We start from the raw sequence: 23,184 nt of genomic DNA, 5'->3' as shown, positions 1-23,184 counted from the left end.
TAAGCACAAGGGCCTGAACTCAAAACGGAATAAAAAAAAAAATCATGGCAATTTTTTTGAAAAAAATACAGTATATTCTCCTTTGAACTTTACTAGTATTATTAATGTCCGTAATGACTGTGTTTTCTATTAATCACTAGTAAAATAGTAAAAACAAGCAAGACGACAAGTCTAGTTGGAACACTCACTTTATTATTGATTGATTGAAATTTATTGGTGCTTAAGGTGCTGAAATACTGAGGTGCTAATTAGGAACCTTGTTAGTATGTGTCAGACCTGACTGGCTAATTTACAAGAAGATTTTATTTTACCTCTCGCCATTTTGCCCAAGTCATTGATGATAGATAGCTTTGTTGATGGGTACCAGGCATGTGAGTACAGCAGGAGATCCAGCTCCTTGGTCTGGTGTATTCATATATAAAAAAGTTTGGAAAGCTCATCAAGGCATCTCATTAATTAAGCCTTAAAACCACTGAAACCAAATCTATGCCAAAGTTCCTGCTTGATACATGTTCCTCAAAAGATATTGTCACTTTCAACATATAAAAGCTAAGAAAGGCATATTGAAGGGAAGGAATATCATCTACACAGTTCACCAGCAATTCAACATGACAGAGAAAGGCAAAGTTCCTTCATTAGGAAATTCAATCTTCTTTTCACACACTCTGCCAAAATATGCAGCCTGGCCAAAAGATGTACATGCCTTGATAGTTCGTCCACCTTTAAGCCTTGCTAATGAAGATGAATAAATGCCGAGCATGCAGGCATCTACTAGTCTACTCAGATGGACCAGACAAGTCACTTTTCAGTTCCTACTTTATATCTAAACTAAGACACTGCAGACCAATACAGAGCTTTTTTCCAAAAACCCCGGATTTCTGTAACACTTGTAGGGTTTTAAATCACTGAGAAGGCACAATGTAATATAAGGAATGTTCGATCTGTTACATCCACAATGGCTAGCCTATACTTAATACAGTTTTTTCATTAGATTCATATTCTTAGACTTTCCTTTTGTTTTCATAATGCTTATTAGGAAAACGAGGCAGAATGCTAAAAAATTCTAGTTAGTTTAAAAGACTTTAAATCAGAAATGTCCTTGCTGTCATTGGATGTACAAATGATCACTTACAGCAAATGGACATCCAAAACGTCCTTTTCTCATTTGAATCCCACATTCCTATTATTCAAATTTAGAACCTTATAATGGAGGTAAGAAAAACATGTTCTCTTCTATCCCACTACTAAAGTTCTCCCAGAAGCTTAAGGCAAATATAAACTATTAAAAGTATCAGAGCATAGCTGCTGCTAAAGGACAGTTTTCCTCAATACAGATGAGATTTTGTGTTTGTTGAATGTAAGTCTAAAATAAGAAAATCCTACATTAAATCCCTTAATGTTTCTGTTCACACATTGTACCTATTCCCTTCAAAATAAAAAATATTACATATGCATCCTTTATCCTTCTAGCCTGCAATATTAATAAAAATATAAAGCTTTAAAACCTTTAAATCTACCAGCATTTATAAACACAATTATATTAAACAAATTAAATTTTTTCTTTAGAAGACATTTAAGAGATATTAACAAAACTTTTTTGCTATTTATGATAATGTGTCATTAAATTAAAGAAGATATGCAAATAGAGAACACTCCTGTTGATATAAAAGATTCAGGGGCTGTTCAGTATGATGGATGGTCCAAGTCCGGATGCCTTGCTCTTGAAACAGAATGCTGGGTTAGGAAGTAAGATAATTTCCCTGTTAATCATGGAGAAAATTAGCTCTTTCCCAGAGTTTCTTCCCTGGAATTCCTGACCCATTTAGACCTGTGATCTCCGAGACCTCATATGTCTTTGTTTTTCACATCATCTTGAAAGGATCGCACTGTGACTTGAAACAGATAGACAGAAGTTGTGCTGACTACAGTTTGAGAGTGGCACAACGACTCAGCACACACACATTTTGCTCCAGTACCATCAATGCAGCAGTTTTTAGATGCTTCTTGACTGTAACAGAAGGCTAGGACTTTTCATTTGAAAGGGATCTGGGCAGCAAAGCAAAACAAAAAATAAAACCAAAAAAAAAAAAAAAACCATGGCTGCTAGATGTTTAGTAGTTTGTCAAGGTAAATAATCTGAACCGAACAGCTGTAGAAAATACCAAACTTCCAATTTTCAATGAACGAAATTCCAACAAAACAAAAAATATTTCTTTTTTTCCTTAACAGAACTGGAAAAATCCCAACAGTGTGTCATGTGCAAGGCTAGTCTGCCTCCAGCTATAGCTAATGCACAATGTCACTTTTGTCATCCATTCCTCACTCTTTTAATTCTTCCTCCTTTGGAAAGTGCTCCTGTTTGCAGGCCACGTCCACCAGCAGATGAAGATCTAGAAAGAAAGAGTTGTTTACTCACTTTTAGCTTCTCAGACTACGGAGCTCAATAGACAAGTTTCAAACAAGAACAACAAATTGTCGATGTCTCTCTTATAAAACTGGCTGTAAAATTACATTGGCTTACCTGAATCTCAATTTTCAGATACTTCTAGAACTCTCAAGCACAATGATGTAGCCCAGATATAAACACAAGAAAAGATCAAGAAAATTTAAAGTTTGCTTTTCAGTGGTATGGCCAAGTCTTTTCTTCACTTTAATTGCTTTTTATTATAAATTAAAAAGGGAAAGTAAAGCCAGACATCAGGGGCCCATGCCTGTTTTCCTAGCTATTCCGGAGGCTGAGATCTAAGAACTAAGGTTCAAAGTCACTCCAGGCAGGAAAGTCTGTGAGACTTTCCAATTAAAGTAAGACATCTTATCTTCAAAAAAGCCAGAAGTGGAGCTGTAACTCAAGTGGTAGAGTATTAGCCTTGAGCACAAAAGCTCAGGGACAGCACCCAGGCCCTTCGTTCAAGCCCCAGTATTAGAACAAAAAAAAAGGGGGGGGGGGAGTATGAAAGGAATCAAAGTGAAACACACACATAAAATTAATTTCTTCTATACTATAAGATCAACTGAGATGAAGAAATATGAAATAGTAATACCTACAATGTTAAAATAAGAAGTTACTTTTCCAAGGTTGATTACCTTCATAAAAATCCCACTTACTAGCCAGGCGTCAGTGGCTCATGCCTGTAATCCTAGCTACTCAGGAGGCTGAGATCTGAGGATCAAGGTTCAAAGCCAGCCCAGTCAGAAAACTCTGTGAGACTCTTACCTCCAATAAACCACTCAGAAAACCGAAGTGCTGCTGTGGCTCAAGTGGTAGAGCACTTGTCTAGAGCTGAAGAGCTGAGGGATAGTGCCCAGGCCCAGAGTTCAAGCCCCACAAATGACCCCCCCAAAAAAATCCCGGGCTGGGAAGGTGGCTCAGCGGTAGAGTGCTTGCCTTGCATGCATGAGGCCCTGGGTTCGATTCCTCAGCACTACATAAGCAAAAAGAAAAAAGCCAGAAGTGGCGCTGTAGCTCAAGTGGTAAAGTGCTAGCCTTGAGCTGAAGAGCTGAGGGACAGCACCCAGGCCCCACCACTGGACCAAAAAAAAAAAAAAATCCCATTTATTAACTAATACAACTGAACCTTGTGAAAACACCTAGACAAACTGTAAGAAGGACGGCATACCCTTGGAGATTGGAAGACAGAGTAGTTCACCAAGAGTGCCAAGAAAGGGTTGGGGTACATCTCAAGTAGAGTGCCTGCCTAGCAAGCATAATGCCCTGTGTTCAAATTCCAGCATTATAAAAAAATGGGAAAACGTAAAAATGTGAGTTCTGCAATACAAAATAGCTGAGCTACAGTTTAAGATCAATGAGAAAATCTTCTCTCTTATATAGCATTTTTAAAATAGCTAACATGTATTATCAGTTACCTAATTAATGCTAAGGAGTAAGTGGCTAACTAGGAGGTAGAACCTCTAAGCTATTATAGGGCTAATAAGTAAAGCCAGTGGCTTCTACACCTTCCTACACCCTGAAGTCACGTGGCAATCTTAATAAAATATTAATGCCTGGGGCAGGCTCCCTCCTCCAGACATTTTTATTTAATTGGTATGGAGTACAACCTAGACATCAGTATTTTTGAAGTATAAAAAAGATGTGGGAGTTAATACCTAATTATTATCATTTTCTAAACATCTCACCTTGAGTACAGGCCTCATGGTTATAGAAAAAAAATTAAAATTAAGGTTAAGTTGTGGTAGAATGCTTGCTTAGCAAGTATGAAGCCTAGAATTCAAATCTAGTCCATAAAAAGCCCAAAAATATTAAAATTAAAATTTAAAATATGACTAGACCCAGTTGTCACTCTACTTTGTAAGTAAAGAATTTTCTTTTACAGGTATTGGAAGTTGAACTGAAGGCTTAAGCACTGTCCTTGAGCTTTTTCTTTCACTTGAGATACAATTCCATTTCTGGCTTTTTGGTGGTTAATTGGAGATAAGAATTTCATGGACTTGGGCTGGGAAGGTGGCTCAGTGGTAGAGCGCTTGTCTTGCATGCCTGAGGCCCTGGGTTTGATTCCTCAGCACCACATAAGCAGAAAGAAAAAAGCCGGAAGTGGCGCTGTGGCTCAAGTGGTAGAGCGCTAGCCTTGAGCTGAAGAGCTGAGGGACAGCGCCCAGGCCCAGAGTTCAGGACCCACGACCAGACCAAAAAAAAAAGAAGAAGAAGAATTTCATGGACTTTCCTCTCCGAGCAAGTCCTGCCTGAACTGGCTTCAAAACTTTTATCTAAAGAGCCCAGCCTCCCAAATAGCTAGCATTACAGACATGAGCCACTGACACCTGGCCTTTTTTTTGAGGGGGGGGTTATTTCTCCTGAGACTTGAACTCAGGGCCTGGGCACTAGCCTTGAGCTTTTTTGCTTAAGGCTAGTGCTCTATCATTTAAAGTACAGTTCCACTTTCAGGTTTTTGGTGATTAATTGGTGATGAAAGGCTCACACACTTTCCTATCAGGGCTGGCTTCAAATTTTAATCCTCAGATCTGAGCCTCCTGTGTAGCCAGCTACTGGCATCTGGCTACTTATTCTTTTTAAAATGTCTCTTTCCTAATCAATTCCCTGACCTCTAAGTCTATATTTTTAATAGAAGGGAAAATAGGAAAGGATGGTACTCTTAAGCCAGAAGAGAGAGTATTTCAGGAAGGCCGAAGTAATTTGTCCAAATGTTGAGGTAAAGTACAATGGTCCGGGACCAAGAATCACTCTTGGATTGGTAATATAGCAGTCATTAGAACTTTCACAAGAGCAGTCTCAGCCAAGCAGAAGGAACATAAAGCATGACTGGAGGGGCAGGGAAGGTGGCTCAGTGGTAGAGTGCTTGCCTTGCATGCCTGAGGCCCTGGGTTCGATTCCTCAGCACCACATAAGCAAAAAGAAAAAAGCCGGAAGTGGCGCTGTGGCTCAAGTGGTAGAGCGCTTTGCCTTGAGCTGAAGAGCTGAGGGACAGCGCCCAGGCCCAGAGTTCAGGCCCCACGACTGGACCCCCCCCCAAAAAAAAACATGACTGGTGTAGCTGAGACAGGGATATACTTCGAGGTGCTTCAAAGAAGAACAGAAAAAATGGAAACAACACTTGGATGGCAATATGAATAACAATTGGATGACATTTTCTGTTTTTTTTTTTTTGGCAGTACTAGAGTTTGAACCCAGGCAGGGCCTTTGAGACATGGACCCAACTGTTTTTGCTTTAATCTTTTTTGTGGGGGGGAGGGGTTGGTTATGTGGCTTGAACTCAGGGCACTGTGCCTTGAGCCTTTTTACTCAAGGTTAGCTCTCTACCACTTTGAGCCACAGTGCCACTTCTGGTCTTCTGATGGTTAACTGGAGATAAGAGTCTCACTGACTTCCCTGCCCCGGGTGGCTCTGAACCATGATCCTCAGATCTCAGCCTCTTGAGTAAATAGGATTATAGGTGTGAGCCATCAGCACCTGGCTGCTTTTTGTTGTTGTTGTTGGTCCTGGGGCTTGAACTCTGGGCCTTGGCACTGTCCTTCAGCTCTTCAGCTCAAGGCTAGCGCCCTACCACTTGAGCCACTTCCAGCTTTTTTCTGCTTATGTGGTGCTGAGGAATTGAACTCATGGCCATGTCATGCATGCAAGGCAAGCCCTCTACCACTGAGCCAACCTCCCAGTCCAATTTTATTTTATTTATTTTTGTTTTTTAGATTAGGTTTTATGCTCTTCTTGCTCCTTGAAGACCTCAGACCACATGATCCTCCTGCCTTTGCCCCTTGAGTTACTGGGATTACAGGCATGCACCAAGATACCTGGTTAATTTTTGTTGTTGCTATTGGTTCAAAGAGACAGGATATGTCTAGGTTTCCCAGACAGGTCTTAAATTTCTGGTGTCTTGGGATTCTCCTGCCTGCCTCTATAGTATAGTGTAGCTGGAATTAGAGGTGTGTACCACAACACTTGGCTGAACGGAGTTTTTCTGATATGGCACTCATGATGGCATTTCTGCATGATGAGAATTATCTACTATAAAAGATAAAATGTGATAACTGAAAAGTGAAGGGGATAGTACTAGTGCTATGTCTGTGAGTACACAAAAGGTTATAGGATTCTATATACACCTGAGAACTGGTGTTTCTTATTATAGGAGTTAAGGCAGAACATAGGTATTTAGCTGAAGGGAGCCTGATAGATGGGTTGGAGGGGAAGATGTTAGAACAGTGGCATACCTGTAGTCCCAGCTGCAGAGACAGGAAGATCACTTGAGCCCAAGAGTTCAAAGCCAACCTGGGCAACCATCAAGACCCTGTTTCATATTGGTAGATAGGTAGATATATAGACAAATTGTATCTCTTCTTACTTCTACTTTCTCAATAAATAAGAAATAGGCAGAATGAATGGTGAAGAAGGCCATAGGAAGTTACAGCAAAGGGTGGCTGTAGAGAATGAGGAATGCATTGAGAAGGAAAAAATATAGAACTGTTGCAATTATAAAAGCCCATATGAATTTGAGGTGAAAATAGTTATTTGAAAAGTAATTAGTAGGGGCTGGGAAGGTGGCTTAGTGGTAGAGTGCTTGCCTTGCATGCATGAGGCCCTGGGTTCGATTCCTCAGCACCACATAAGCAAAAAGCAAAGAGCCGGAAGTGGCGCTGTGGCTCAAGTGGTAGAGCGCTAGCCTTGAGCTGAAGAGCTGAAGGACAACGCCCAGGCCCAGAGTTCAGGCCCCATGACCGGACCCCCCCCCAAAAAAAAAGTAATTAGTAGTAAACATAGACAAAAATCATTATGATATAAATTATAATTATTACTACTGACTATTGCTATTAGCCATTTACCAGTTTCCAGTTACATGACTTATACTTTTGTTATTTTCATTTTTACAAATGAGGAAACTGGGGCTCCATAAAGTTAAGTAAGTATGTCCATGGCCACACAGAAAAGAGAGGAATTCAGATTTTGATTTTTCTAATACGAAAAACTTTCTTCCTATTCATTGTGTTTTATTGCTTTTAACAGGCAGACTATATCTTTATACTGACTTTGGATAAACTCTTTTTGTGTGTGTATTTGTCAGTACTGGGGCTTGAACTCAGGGCCTCTCATATTTTTCTGCCAGTGCTGGCTTTGAATTTTGATCCTTAGATCAAATTTGATCCTTAGATCACTTTTGATCCTGCGTAGCATAAGCCACTGGGGCCCAACTCTTTGGAAGAAGTTCTTCATGACATAGGACCTTACATATGACCATGTTTTCATGGACAACAGTACTGTCAAAGAAGAAAAGTTTGCAATTCCATGAATTATATTTTGCTTACACTTTAATGATAAAACTAACATTACAGCAGACAAGTTGTAGCTTAATTAAAAGTCATTTACTCCCTGCCCCTGATAAAAGTATGATTAAGTGTCATAATAATGTCAGTATTTCACATTCCTAGGCAGGAAGTCAAGGTCAATTGAGATTCATCCATCAACACTATGGGCAAAGGCTATTATTTTCACTTAGAAATAATCCACAGGAAAAATTAATGAAGATAACTAATGTGGCAATTATTATCTACTGAGCGGGAGGAAATCAGTATAACAACAGGCACCAGAGTTCTTCGGGAGCTGACTATCTTTGTGACATTGTTTTGGTTGGAGAAGGTGAGGCCTCAGGATATCAAAAAGTACAAGTGAAATGTGACTCCTGTGCCTAATACAACAAAAGAATGCAGCAAGCAGGCCATAATGTCTAGAGATGAGGAAGGCTAGTAGTGGGTAAAGTGACATTTTAAAAAGGGATAGCTACTTAAAAGTTGTGTCTGCAATCCTAGCTAATGAGGAAGCTGAGATCTTAAGACTAAAGCCAGCCAGGGCAGAAAAGTTCCTGAGGCTAATCTCCAATTAACCAGCAAACAAGCTGGAAATGGAGACTGGCTCAAGTAGTAGAGCAAAAAAGCCAAGTGTGAAAGACTCTTGAGTTCAAGCCCCAGTGTCCACACACACACACACACACACACACACACACACACACACACACACACTTACTTGGAGTATTTTAATTTAAACACTTCCTACCTACACAAGTCTTCAGAAAATATGCTACATCTACAAATGTCTAAGGACAAATGCTTAGGGGAGGAAAAGCATGAAAGACAGGGACAAAGGTCTGCAAGTGAGATAGCACGTAACAGACAGAACAGCTCTAGGGGGGTGAAATAGGGACACGTTTGAATTATACAGGAATAAAAGGCTAAAAATAAAAGCTACTGTGAGTCCTGGAAATTCTCACACATCTTAAAAAAGCATTTTTGGTATAGGATAAGATTAGTTAAGTCAACTCTATCTAAATCTATTATACATATATTTACAAATTGAGAAGTTAAAAATATCCCAACCCTTCAATTCTGTCTTCTCAGGTAAGCAGCATTCCATGTATTAGTTTCCTCCTATACATCTTGACTTTTTTCCTTATTTTTCCTTAGTGGGGGGACTATGCCAGATATAAGGTACTGCATCTTGCTTAGTCACTTCACACATTTAAAATGTTCACTTATTGTACCAATATCACAACATATCAAGCTACTTTATTTTTATGATTGCAGTTTTTTTTTTGGTCAGTTGTGGGGCTTGAACTCTGGGCCTGAGCTCTGTCCCTGACCTCTTCAGCTCAAGGTGAGTGCACTACCATTTTGAGCCACTGCACCACTTCAGTTTTCTGATGGTTAGTTGGAGATAAGAGTCTTGTGGACTCTCCTGCCCAGGCTGGCTTTGAACCTTGGATCCTCTAATCTCAGCCTCCTGAGTAGCAGCTAGGATTACAGGTGTGAGCCACCAGCGCCCAGTGGTTGCAGTTTTTCATTGTGTGATTTTGTCATTATTTTGTTTCTAGTTGTCAGGTATTTATGCCTTTTTTAGTTCTCTTGCTATGATAGGTTATGATGAACTTTTGAATAACTCTAGGAATATGTTTATTTCTGTAAGAGTGATTTTTAGTCGTGTTCACTTATCATTCATCTGTGCCATACCAGGACTTAAACACAGGGCCTGGGTGCTGTCCCTAAGCTCTTTTTGCTCCATGCTAGTGCTCTACCATTTGAGCCACAGCTCTACTTCTGGCTTTTTTTTTTTTTTTTGGTAGTATAGTGGAGAGATTAACAGACTTTGCTGCCTAGGCAGGCTTCAAACCACTACCTTCAGACCTCTGTCTCCTGCTAGGATTACAGGCATTAGACACCAACACCAGGCTGAGGATTACTGTTCTTGATTCAAAGGACATGAACATTTTATTCATTGATAATGTCAAGTTGTCCTTTAAAGGACTATGGAAATTGATATTGCAGTTACAGTGTATAAGAGGTTCCTTAGTTTTGGCATTTAGATTGGCAAAAATATAGTTGATTTTTAATTTCTCTACTTAATAAAGAGACTGGATAAAGGGATTAATGCTCAGTACCATAAAAAAATCACACTATGTTCAATATTTTTTGATACAGTCAGCAAAGCCCTGAAAGAAGAGATGAACTCAAACTTGAGGTACACACTTGCCATTAAGGAGGAATTAAACTTTTCCGAAGTATTCTTTTTTTTTTTGGTGATAAGTATCAAGTACCTCTTTTAAGAATATCTGAACTTGTATAATAACTGTTTGTTCCTAAAGATTTTCTTCTCTAAATATGAAAGCTTGTAAGAAAGAAATCCAAAGCAAAACATCTATATGCAAGGGATGGAAGCTGGTGACACCTTCCCTTATACAAAAACAACCAGCCTTCTATGCCTTGATATACAAATCCAGAGAAAATCAAACACAACTGTCATTAAGGTGAAGAAAATGGAGAGCAGAATGAGAAAGAAGAGGAGGACAAAACAAATGGAAGAGGAAAAGCAACCGGAAGAGTTGAAAGAAAAGGGAAAAGGAGGTACTGTATCCCAAGAAAACATCAGTCAGCAAGTCCCTTATGGAAACTCTTTGCAAAGGTTTAAATAAATGCCCCATTACCTATCATTCTCATCTGAATTTAACATCACAGATTAGAGAGAAATCAAGGATTCTGTTTAAAAAAAGAAAAGGAATACAATAACTTTCCAAGCAGAAGCATAACAAAAGAGGAACAAGAATCTGATATAATGATATAATTTTTTTTTTGGTCGGTCGTGGGGCTTGAACTCTGGGCCTGGGCGCTGTCCCTCAGCTCTTCAGCTCAAGGCGAGCACTCTACCCCTTGAGCTACAGCACCACTTCCGGTTTTCTGGTGGTTTATTGGAGATAGGAGTCTCATGGTCTTTCCTGCCCGGGCTGGCTTTGAACCACGATCCTCAGATCTCAGCCTCCTGAGTAGCTAGGATTACAGGCGTGAGCCACCAGCGCCCGGCTTATAATGGTATAATTTTGGAAGTCATTAAGGTCATTATAAACTTTTTTTGGGGGGGGCTGGGAAGGTGGCTCAGTGGTAGAGTGCTTGCCTTGTATGCATGAGGCCCTGGATTCAGTTCCTCAGCGCCACATAAGCAGAAAAGGTTGGAAGTGGCACTGTGACTCAAGTGGTAGAGCGCTAGCCTTGAGCTGAAGAGCTTAGGGACAGCGCCCAGACCCAGAGTTCAGGCCCCACGACCAAAAAACAAAAAAAACTTTTTTTTTTGAGATAGCCTTGCTACTATGTAGCACAAATTGACCAGATTCTGCAGCCCTTGTTTCCCTAGTGCTGAGATTACAGTCATATTCCTGGGTTCCAGTAATCACTTCTTTTTTTAATATTCAGTGTCAACATTCTAAATAGCACTAGACTTACATCAAATTTTTATATATTGATTATATAGGAATATTTTAGTTTATCATACAAAAATCTAACAGGTGGCACGCACATGCAGTAAGCAAGCATTCCAGAAGAGACATTGCTTGGCTATATATAGAAGGCAGAGCTAGGGCATGTACTGCAGAGATTCAGGTGGCCACTACATTTGAGTCCACACAACGCTTTGATTATCTCACTTGAAGATGAAGCAGAATACCATGCACTAGTTATCAGTCTCGGGGCTCAGAACACTGAGTACTAATAACCAGTTCCAGGGGAGAATGCACATTACCAAGATCATCACTATGCCAACCAGTAGGAATGTAAGTCCCCTGCATCTCAGCGAGAGTCTCTAGAAACTCCAACAGTCAAGCACTGGATGGAGCAATACTTACTACTATAAAGAAGTTACAAAACAGCCTTCAGTGTGCACTGCTCCACCCCCTCATGGCTGGTGGTTGTCCCTCCCCCCCCCCACACAACTAGCTTACTGTAATTAATTATGTGAGCTGTCTGGGTGGCTTGTGATGCACATTTAAAACACAGGAGCTTGCATTTAGTTTGTCACAGGGAAAGATATTCCCACCCAAGGTGACAGGTCTAGGTGTGCTGTATGCAGCAATTTATCTTTAGGTAAAGGAAAGTTCCAGGCCCAAGGCCTATTCTTCGACAAGGAAGGTCCTAAATGTCTAAGCCTAGCTTTGCATTGTCAGGTCTCAACTTTAAAAGCTATGTGTTTTCAATTGAAACTTGGAAAATATCTTAGCCTCTATCAATTGGTGCTAATTTGTGGTGCTTATTTCCTTCAATGTCCTGGGCTGGCCGGCACCATGACTCTCCTATTTACACTCCCTTCTATATCTGGGATGACAGACATATGCCACCATGCCCAGCTTTTGCTATTGGGATGATTTCTCATGAACTTTTTTGCCTGGACCAGCTTAAAACAGCAATCTCCTCAATCTCAGCCTCCTCAGTAGCTGGAACAACTAGTATACACCACTCTGCCAAGCTATTTGTTGAAATGGATGCTTGAGACCTTTTTTGCCTTTTTGGCCTTGAACCATCTCCCAAATTTCTGCCTTCTAAGTAACTAAGATTATAAGCATGAATTACTAGTACCTAGCCTAAAATTTATTTATTTGTGTGTTTCTTTGTTGTTCCCGGTCCAGGGGCTTGAACTCTGGGCCTGGGTACACTGTCCTTGAACTTCTTTTTGCTCAAGACTGGTGCTCTACCACTTAAGACACAGCACCACTTCCAGCTCTGTGCCTAGACTTTCCTGCCCAGGATGGCTTGGAATTGCAATCCTCAGATCTCAGTCCCTTGAGTAGCTAAGATTACAGCCACTGGCATCTGGCCTAATTTTTTGTTTGTTTGTTTTTTTGGTCAGTCATAGAGCTTGAACTCTGGGCCTGGGCATTGTCCCTGCACTCTTCAGCTCAAGGCGAGTGCTCTACCGTTTGAGCCACAGTGCCACTTCTGGTTTTCTGATGGTTTATTGAAGATAAGAGTCTCATGGACTTTCCTGCTCAGGCTGGCTTTGAACCGTGATCCTCAGACCTCAGCCTCCTGAGTAGCTAGGATTACAGGCGTGAGCCACTGGTGCCCGGCCTTGGCCTAATTTTTTTTATACATTAAAATGATCATTAGGGCTGGGAAGGTGGCTCAGTAGTAGAATGCTTGCCTTGCATGCATGAGGCCCTGGCTTCGATTCTTCAGCACCACATAAGCAGAAAAAGTCGGAAGTGATGCTGTGGCTCAAGTGGTAGAGGGCTAACCTTGAGCTGAAGAGCTGAGGGACAGCGCCCAGGTCCACAGTTCAGGCCCACAAGTGAAATCCCCCCCCCCCAAAAAAATAAAATGATCGTTAGATCTGGCTGACAAATATCTTGTAGGCATCTGTATTCATAAAATTTGAGAATATTAAAACTGTCCACTGCAGACGTCAATGACTTGATTTTTAGAACATATAGGAAACATGTTTTAGGAACTAGAGCAGTGGCTCAAGGGGCAAAGGCACCAGTCTTCAGCTAAAAGCTAAGAGAGAGCACAAGGCCCATAGTTCAAGCTTCGGTATGCATACACATACAAAACCTGTTTTAGCCAGGTGTGATGCTCATTTGAGGAAGATCATGAAAAATAGGGCTAAAGTTACAGTGTTACTAAAAGAACAATGTGATAGAATCCCGCAGAATATAATCCTATATTTATCTTCAGTGTCCAGATAAATTGTCATTCATATATTAATTCTAAACTATTCTATTTCTAGTATTCTATAGCTATAAATTCTAGAGCTTGATCATTCTTACCAGGAGACTTTCCTTGTTGTGAGTTGCTTCTTCGCTCTCTGTATCTGGCTGGAGTAGATAAACCTGTGTCTTTACTAGGCTTGCTAGTAGGCCCCATTTCTGAAATGAGGAATCCCATCTGTTCTGAAGGCAAGATATTCTCAGATGGATTGGTCTGGCATTTTACACTGGCATCCACCTAAAATATTAAACCTATTTATTATTCTGAGATTTCCCTCATACATCTACCACAGTTAGTCAGAAGAATTCTATCATAGGAACATGATCCAGCAAATGTGGTTTTTTAAAAATCCTCATGAATGGTAACATCCTTTGATTTTTGTTATTTTTTTGTTTAAAAACAGTACATTTCCTCATTCTCAAACCACAGAAATGAATGTATAACTAAAACAGTAGCTTAAGATCAAAAGAAAATTTCACCATAAAGTATAATGGTTTTAAATTACAAAAGTAAGATGTTTAAACATAATTGGTTAAGACCATTATCTGTTCTATCAGGCTCGCCCTCTAGTTGGTAATAATTGGATGAACATAAACATAATACTTGGATTGTGTAAATAAGCATGGATACTTGATTCTACCAATTTCCTATTCTTTGTCTTAAAGAAACTGTCAATATGTCAATATTGTATAAGCTTCAGTCCCCATAAAGTCAGTATCTATCTTGTTTATAAAGTAAGTATCTTTCCTTGGTTACTAAGCATTCTTTGAGATGTTACAATATCTTTGTCAAAGTAGCCAACATTTGTGTGTGTATGTGTGTGTGTGTAACTCGAAGTAAAATGCTCATTTGGCATGTTCAAGGCCCTACATTCAAACCCCAGCAGCACCACCAAACAAACATATAAAACAACAACAAAAAAAACCCTCAAGCCGGGCGCAGGTGGCTCACGCCTGTAATCCTCCCTACTCAGGAGGCTGAGATCTGAGGATCAAGGTTCAAAGCCAACCTGGGCAGGAAAGTCCATGAGACTCTTACCTCCAATAAACCACTAGAAAACCAGAAGTGGTGCTGTGGCTCAAGCGGTAGAGCACTCTCCTTGAGTTGAAGAGCGCAGGGACAGTGCCCAAGCCCAGAGTTCAAGCCCCGCGACCCAAACAAACAAACAAAAAACCTTCAAGACATTTAGATCTGAAGTTAGATTAAAAAAATAAAAACAGGGCTGGGAAGGTGGCTCAGTGGTAGAGCGCTTGCCTTGCATGCCTGAGGCCCTGGGTTCGATTCCTCAGCACCACATAAGCAAAAAGAAAAAAGCCAGAAGTGGGGCTGTAGCTCAAGTGGTAGAGTGCTAGCCTTGAGCTGAAGAGCTGAGGGACAGCACCCAGAGCTCAAGACTTAGGACAAGCACATTTTTAAAAAAAATAAAAATAAAAACAGGGCTGGGAAGGTGGCTACCAGTGGTAGAGCGCTTGCCTTGCTTTCCTGAGGCCCTGGGTTCGATTCCTCAGCACCACATAAGCAAAAAGAAAAAAGCCGGAAGTGGCGTTGTGGCTCAAGTGGTAGGGCGCTGGCCTTGAGCTGAAGAGCTGAGGGACAGCGCCCAGGCCCAGAGTTCAGGCCCCACTACCGGACCCAAAAAAAAAAAAAAATCCTAACAAAAGTTAAAGCAGTGAAAAATAACTAATTTAATCTTACTATTTTCTTATGTTAACTCAGGTTACAAATGAATCAGAGACAATATTTTCAACAGTTTTTGTTGTTGTTGTTGTTGTTTTTTGTCAGTCATGGGGCCTAAACTCTGAGCCTGGGTGCTGTCCCTCAGCTCTTCTGCTCCAGTTGAGCACTCTACCACTTGAGCCACAGCGCCACTTCCAGCTTTTCTGCTTACGTGGTGCTGAGGAATCAAATCCAGGGCCTCATGCATATAAGGCAAGCACTCTACCACTGAGCCACTTTCCCAGCCCAAAATAACTAATTCATAAAGTTATTTTAGTTTGAGTGTACTTTTGATAGTTATTATTTAGAATCAAAATTTATAATCTTCTGTTCATAAAACTAACAGCAGTAAAGGAATAAACTTTTACCTTTAGCATATGCCCCTCAAATAAGAGTCCTTAGGAATGCAAGTAGTAATAAGAAATTTGAACACAGTATTGTCACTATTAGAATTCAGTGATGCTACAAGAAAGAAAAGACCCCCAACCTTATCCTTAAATTTCATCTAAAAATGGCTCAGAAAGTCCTCATGTTATCTGTTAAGCCATTCTTCTGGGAAGTGGAATGCTATCGCTGAGCTTACCTTATGTATCCAAATTAAGATAAAAAAGTCCCAACAATTACTCTTTTTCTTTTTAAGTGAAAGTGGTAGGAAAGTTTATTACAAAAGGAATACTCTTTCCAATAGCCTGAAAGCAGGTTGTCTCTAAAGTAGTGATTTTTACTCTGGCATTAATTTTTATTGAAATGTAGGAGGCTTGGATCATTAAATCTTTCCCAAGACCAACATTCAAGGGATGCTCTTAAACATGAACATAAACTTTGTATCACATTGCTTCTCTAGAGGTTCATTTTAGGCTGTAACATTAGTGGGAGAAAGGGTAGGGCCAATCAACTTCTTTCTGAATCCTTTGTGAGGAACACTGGGACATGATCCTTTTGGAAAGCTGTGAATACGTATTGGAAACAGTGCACACCTATTAAACCCAAATAAAATCCAGGCAAGCTCTCCACTTGTTAAAGACAAGTTTTTAACAAGGAGTACAATGTACTTTGAGCTTTATGATCCTTCTGTTTTCCCTCTTACCTGGTGTGTGCTGAATGGAAGTCCTTCCTGCACAAATACTACAGAAGATGGAGATGGATTATGGCTTAGCTGCTCCTTCAGTTTCACATGAGCTTGTTGCACAGCTGCAGAATCCTGCATAGTGCTATTTTCCACAGGCTGAGGTGTGTGGATGGTATAGATGTACTCAGGTGACTGTGGTAAAGAGCAGGTAATGGCTTGTTCTGTTCCGACCACAAAAGATGTAATATCTGAGCCTACGGGAGTAAGTGGCTCCAGTTGGCTAGCCTGACTTGTGGAAGATGAATTGGTATTGTTTGAATTAGCTAGGATATGTTGGCTTCTGTTAGACTGAGACGTTGAGCACTGATTCTCAACAGGCTCCACCTTTACCATCTCTAATTTAGGGGAGGAATGCAACTCATCTACTATCTGAAAGACAGCTTCTAGGTTTACTTCTGTCTTTTTATTTTCATCAGTAGCACTGCAAGGCCAGTTAGAAGGCAGAAATTCAACTGGATAAGAAGACTGCATTGGAGGATTCTGGAAAAAGAGAAAACAGGACTGTTTGGATAGAAATCAAATATAAGAATAAGGAGAACAGTGATAACATTTAGGTCATGAATGCTAAATATAAACACATCACATTTAAAGCTCTCACTAAGAAACCTGAATACGAATCTACATGTCAGCAGTGGTTGCTTTGAATGTACTGTCAAGTAATTTCTTTTTGTGCTGGTTCTGGAGCTTGAACTCAGGACTTGGGTGCTGTCACTTTGATTTTTCACTCTATTACTTGAGCCATAACTCTACTTTCAGGTTTTTGGTGGTTAATGGGAGATAAGAGTCTTAACAGACTTTTCTGTCTGAGCTGGCTTCAAACCTTAAGATCCTTAGATTTTAGCTTCCTGAGTAGCTGGGATTATGAGCCATCAGTGTCTGGCAACTCTCAACATTTAGTATTTTCTATATGCCAGCCATTATGTTAAGTTTAATAGAGTGGACCACTATTTCTCATGGTTAAGTATGCATAATTAAAAGGCTACAATTTGCTGACAAAATGTCTATATATCAAATCATCCATAAAGGCAGATATATCACTTTTTTAGTTATCATATATTGTTAAAGAAATGACAAAGGGTGCTCACAAGTCCACCAATCCTTCTATAGAAGGAACAGACAATCTGTTCCAAATGATTGTCTGTTCCAAATCATCTGAGAAAAAAATGTATTCCTGGGATTGTGTGTGTGTGTGTGCGCACGCACACGCTCTAGTGTACCAGCCCTGCGGCTTCAACTGGGGCCTGGGCACTGTCCCTGAAATTCTTTGCTCAAGGTTAGTGCTCTACCACTTGAAACAGACCTCTATGTACAGCTTTTTGGTGGTTAACTGGCAATAAGAGTCTCCAGACTTGGAGGAGAAAGGCGGGAGAATGTAGTTGTGGAGGTGGGAGGGAAAGGATGATAGGGGAAAAACAAAGGAGGAGGCAACAATGCTTGATAAGAAATGTACTCATTACCTTGCTCATGTGATTGTAACCCCTCTGTACAGTATTTTCACAATAAAAAACTTATTAAAAAAACCTAAAATAAAAGGGGGAAATCATATTATAGAGGAATCTGACTAATCAGATTATAATCTGATTGTAATCACATGATTTGACATGATTATAATCATATTATAGAGGAATCTGACTAATCAGATTATAATCTGATTGTAATCACATGATTTGACATGATTATAATCATATTATAGAGGAATCTGACTAATTTTTTTAAGTTGAAGATCATCAAAACAATAAAAAAAATCTTACACACACACACAAAAAGAGTCTCCAGACTTTCCTGCCTGGGTTGGCTTTGAACTCAGATCTCAGCCTCCTAAGTGGCTAGGATTACAGGCAGGAGCCACTATCACCTAAGATATATTTTTTATGTATAGTGCTTTGCACAGAACAGACATTCAGTATGCTTGATCATCTCAGATGATGAAAATCCCAAAGAACTATGATTAGATAAAATATACAATAAATTGATGCTGTCCAACATACTACATCCTTTCAATGACTCTTAGAAGGTAAGTAGCGTGAATTCAAATAGTATAAGCAGTAAGCTATTATATATAGACAATAGTATCATTTATTTAGTTTTTCTATATGCCTAGCATATGTAAAAAGCTTTACAGACATTTCATTTAATCCTCATAAGAGTCCTATGAAATGTGCATTTTTTTTTGCCAATGCCAGTCGAACTCTGGCCTTGAACTCTTGAACATTGGCTTTTTGCCAATGACTGGCACTCTAGCACTTGAGACATATCTCCAGTTAAGCTTTTTTGCTGGCTAACTGGAAATAAGAATCTTGCAGACCTTTTCGAAGCTGGCTTCAAACCTTGATCCTCAAATCTCAACTTCATGAGTAGCTAGGATTGTAGGCAAGAGCCATTTGCACAAGGCTTTTGTTTTTTTGAGACAGGGTCTCACTAGCCATGCTGGCCTTAAAACTCACAATCCTTCCTCTACTTCCCAATTACAAGGATTAGGGTTACATGTCACAAGTCCAGCTAAAACTAAGATGTAGAGAAACAATCATTTATCCAAAGTATATGAAATAACTGGCAGAGCCAGGTTTCAAGCTTAAGCTAGGCCGACTCTCTAGCTGTTCTTAACCTTGACAATATATGATTCATATACATAAGGATAGAATCTGAAATATTTTCTCTTTTTAAATTTTATGTCTGCTTGCATTTATTTCTGCAAAATGAACATGTACTTTTTTTAATTTTTCCCTTCTTTTGGTGGTACTGGGGCTTGAACTCAGGTCTTTGTGTTCACTAGGCAAGCATCCTATCACTTAAGCCACATTTCCAGCTTTTTGCTTTAGGTTGTTTTTCAGATAGTGTCTTTGTGATTTTTACCCTGGACCATGTTCTTTCTATGCTTCCCTGATAGCTGAAATAACAGGCATGAACCACCCTATCCAACTTGTTAAATGGGGTTCTCCCTAATTTTTGCCCAGATGACTTCAATGTATAATCCTCCTCAATCGCTGCCTCTCAAGTAGTTGAAATTATAGGCATGAAGCACTTGCCCAGCCATGTGCAGTGTTTTTAAGAAATAAATCTTATTTTAAAAAAAGTTTCAAATAGCCAGGCGCCAGTGACTTAGACCTGTAATCATAGCTACTAAGGAGGTTGAGATCTGAGGAATGCGGTTCAAAGCCAGCCCAGGCAGGAAAGTCCATGAGATTCTTATCTCCAATAAACCACCAGATAACTATGAGTGGTAATGTGGCTCAAGGGGTAAAGAACTAGCCTTGAGCTGAAGAGCTGAGGGTCAGAGTTCAAGCCCCAGGACTGACAAAAAAAAGTTTCAAGTAATTTATTTAAAATTTGAAGATTAAATATATAAATACCATCAGAATACCTTTAGCATAATCCATGGGAGAGAGTGTCTGGATCTACACACAACATCTAATTTGTGGGACAGGGATGTTCCTTCAGTGAAGATGAGCATATTGGGTTATTATGCTTGATGACATTGACCATGAAAAATGTCCAGCTAATTCCATGGTCTGATTTCATACTCAGATACAATTCACACAATCCAATTATCTACTTTCTACATGAATTTTCTTTAAAAAAGCAAAACCTTTTATTATCTTAGGCAGGGAATCTACCTCAATGTTAAAGCGCTTGCCTAAAGATACTAGGTTTCAAATCCTGGCACCATATAACACACAAGATTCTTTTTGAACTAGGTAGGTAGCTGGGTGGCTCACACCTGTAATCCTAGCTACTCAGGAAGCTGAGATCTGAGGACTAGGGTTCAAAGCCAATGCTGGCAGGAAAGTCTGTGAGACTCTTATCTCCAATTAACCACCAAAAAACCAGAAGTAGTGCTGTGGTTCAAAATGGTAGAGGATTAGCCTTGAGCAAAAAGGGTTTAAGGACAGTGACCAGGCCCTGAGTTCAACCCCATGACCACCAACAACAATAGTAAAAGAACTAGCCAAGTGCTGGTTATAATTCTAGCTACTCAGGAAGCTGAGATCTGCAGACAGAGATCTGAAGTCAGCCTAGGCAGTAAAGTCTATGAGACTCCATCCCCAATTAATCAGCAAAATGCCAGATTGGAGGTATGGCTAAAAATGGAAGAACACCAACTGTGAGCAAGCAAGGCAAATGAAAACCCAAAGTCCTGGATTCAAGCCTTGATACCAGCATATGTGCATGTGCACACACACATGCACACATACACCCTCCCACAACAACAACAACAACAAAAACACCTCTTAGTTAATTAATTTAAAAAGCCCACATATGGTTAATGGTTAAAATCTTAAAAGTGCTGGTCAAGAACAATGTTCATATATCATTCATATCTTCTCTATTTGATTTAGAATGGAGAAAACTAAGCCTATAATCCACAGCTAACCTTTGGCCACTCATAAAAACTTACACTTTGAGATGGGCAACAGAGGTACATGCCTATAATCCTAGCTACTTAGAAGAGTGGGATCTGAGAATTGTAGTTTGAAGACAGCCCAGGCAGGAAAGTCTGTGAGACTCATCTCCAATTAGAAAGCCAAAAATGGAGCCATGGCTTAAGTGGTAGAACACTACCCTTGAGCTAAATTTTAGCTCAGGGACAGTGAGCTCAAGCCATGAGTTCAAGCCCCAGCACTGGCACAAAAAATTTAATTACATTTTGAAATTTTACAAGATCAACAGTATTGTTCAAAAAGGACAGTGTGTCCAAGAATCTTACCTGGAAGTAGTTGCAGTGTGCATAGGAAGAGGCAGTGGGAGTAACACAACTACTTAAAGCATCCATGTGGGTAGAAGGAGAGCAGCACTGTAGCACAGCTGGAACAAAGTCAAACAGATAAGCTATCAACTAAAAGAAACCTCTACAGTAGTCAAGGCATTGCCATTTCCAATCTGGAACTCCAAACCATTTCTTTCGTAAGTCTAAAAAAAATTACTTAGGTCAGTTAGGTTCTATTATTTGTTAAAAATAATATGCTCATATTATGTACTTTATAATAATTTCTGTTTTTAGTCAGTTATGGGGCTTGAACTCTGGGCCTGGGCACTGTCCCTGAGCTCTTTTGCTCAAATCTAGTGCTCTACCACTTTGAGCCACAGCACCACTTCTAGTTTTCTGATGGTTAATTGAAGATAAGATTCTCATAGACTTTCCTGCCCAGGTTGGCTCTGAAATGCAATCTTCAGTCTCACAGCCTCCTGAGCAGCTAGGATTACAGGCATGAGCCATCAGTGCCTGGTAATATAGAATTTTAAAGCAGTTGTATCAACTTTTATAAGTGATTTCTTTGGCACCTAAATATCTTTTTACCTTTCTAACTAAACATTTCCTTATTGAAGTAATTTAATTTTATTGAAAATAGCTTATTGTACTTAGAATTTCTACACAATTGTTTCAAGCACTTTTAGCAATAACGAACGCTTGGAGGAGGGGGACTGCTTTCAAGATTAAAACAAGGAGCAAATATTCTGCAAATGTTTCTACCACTAAACAATGCATCTTGTAGAAATACATGTAAAAACTTTTAGCCATTTAGACAAGTGGTTAAGAATGCAGATCCTTGAGCCAGATTTCCTAGCTTTGAACCCCAGCTTCACAATCTAATCATGGTTAATTTCTTTTGGTCTTGTTTCAGCATTTTAATAAAATAAGGATAATAACAGGACCTACTTAATATGGCTGTGGTGAGGAATGATCTAATACTCATAAAGCACATACAATAGTAATGAGAACTAGTAAACAATCAACAAATGTTAACTATTAATTTAACTAAAGAAATAATTTTTTTAGCATGTTGGAGATCAAGTCTAACTATGTTTTCCAAACTTTTTCTTTATGGGTAAGACACCATGAAAAGATTGAACTCTTTGTACTGGAATAGTTATACTTACAGATGAAGTCTTAATAGGCTGAGTCTCCTCTTTTCCAGAGAGAGACTCTCCAGTATGAATGAGAATCAGTTATAACACACACCTTTGAATTAAACAGAGGATGGCAGTATTGAGTGCCTATCATGCCCGAGGCACAGTGGCAGATACTTTACATATATTAACTTCAAAGAACAACCAGATGAGACATTAACACTACTTTATAAAATAACAACTCAGGGGCTGGGAAGTTGGCTCAGGGGTAGAGCCCTCGCCTTGCATGCTTAAGGTCCTGGGTTCGATTCCTCAGCACCACATAAGCAGAAAAAAAAAAGCCAGAAGTGGTGCTGTGGCTCAAGTGGTAGAGTGCTAGCCTTGAGCTGAAGAGCTGAGGGACAGCACCCAGGCCAAGAGTTCAGGCCCCACGACCAAACCCAAATGAATAAATAAATAAAATAAAATAACAACTCAAACTCAGAGGTATTAAGTAATTGGCCAAGAGTTACAAAGCTGGTAGGGACAGAGTCAGTAACGCTCTTTATCATTACCTCTGCCTGAAATATAAAATCTAATTTTACTCAAACTCTACTTGCTGAATATCTTCAAAGGAATCTTTATTAGAATGTGGTAACTTTTTTTTTTTTTTTTGTCAGTCATGGGGCTTGAACTCTGGGCCTGAGCACTATCCCTCAGCTCTTCAGCTCAAGGCTAATGCTCTACCACTTGAGCCACAGTACCACTTCCAGTTTTCTGGTGGTTTATTGAAGGTAAGTGTTTCACAGCTTTTCCTGCCCGGGCTGGTTTTGAACCATGATCCTCAAATCTCAGCCCCTGGAGTAGCTAGGATTACAGGTGTGAGCCACTGGCGCCCAGCTAACTCTATGTCCAGAGTTTATTAATGTCCTCAGTATGCTAATAAAATTGGTAAATAATCTCATACTTTAATATTTGAAAATAAACTAACCTTTGGGCTGGGAAGGTGGCTCAGTGGTAGAGCGCTTGCCTTG

The 23,184-nt window shown here is 39.8% G+C and overlaps 1 protein-coding gene across 1 annotated transcript in view; it reads right to left on the bottom strand.

Moving 5' to 3' along the window:
• Positions 1-2,319: 2,319 nt before the first annotated feature.
• Hsf5 (heat shock transcription factor family member 5) overlaps positions 2,320-23,184 on the bottom strand; it is a 41,656-nt gene continuing 20,791 nt past the window's right edge. Inside the window, 4 exon segments of the mRNA XM_013013285.1 lie at positions 2,320-2,390; positions 13,539-13,716; positions 16,283-16,804; positions 21,030-21,127. Of these exon segments, the coding sequence (XP_012868739.1) occupies positions 2,320-2,390; positions 13,539-13,716; positions 16,283-16,804; positions 21,030-21,127 (869 nt within the window).

The sequence above is a fragment of the Dipodomys ordii genome, unplaced genomic scaffold (genome assembly GCF_000151885.1).
Source record: "Dipodomys ordii isolate 6190 unplaced genomic scaffold, Dord_2.0 Scaffold19, whole genome shotgun sequence".
Lineage (NCBI taxonomy): Eukaryota > Metazoa > Chordata > Mammalia > Rodentia > Heteromyidae > Dipodomys > Dipodomys ordii.
The sequence above is the reverse complement of the archived record's forward strand: the minus strand, read 5'-3'. Positions and strand labels throughout refer to the sequence as shown.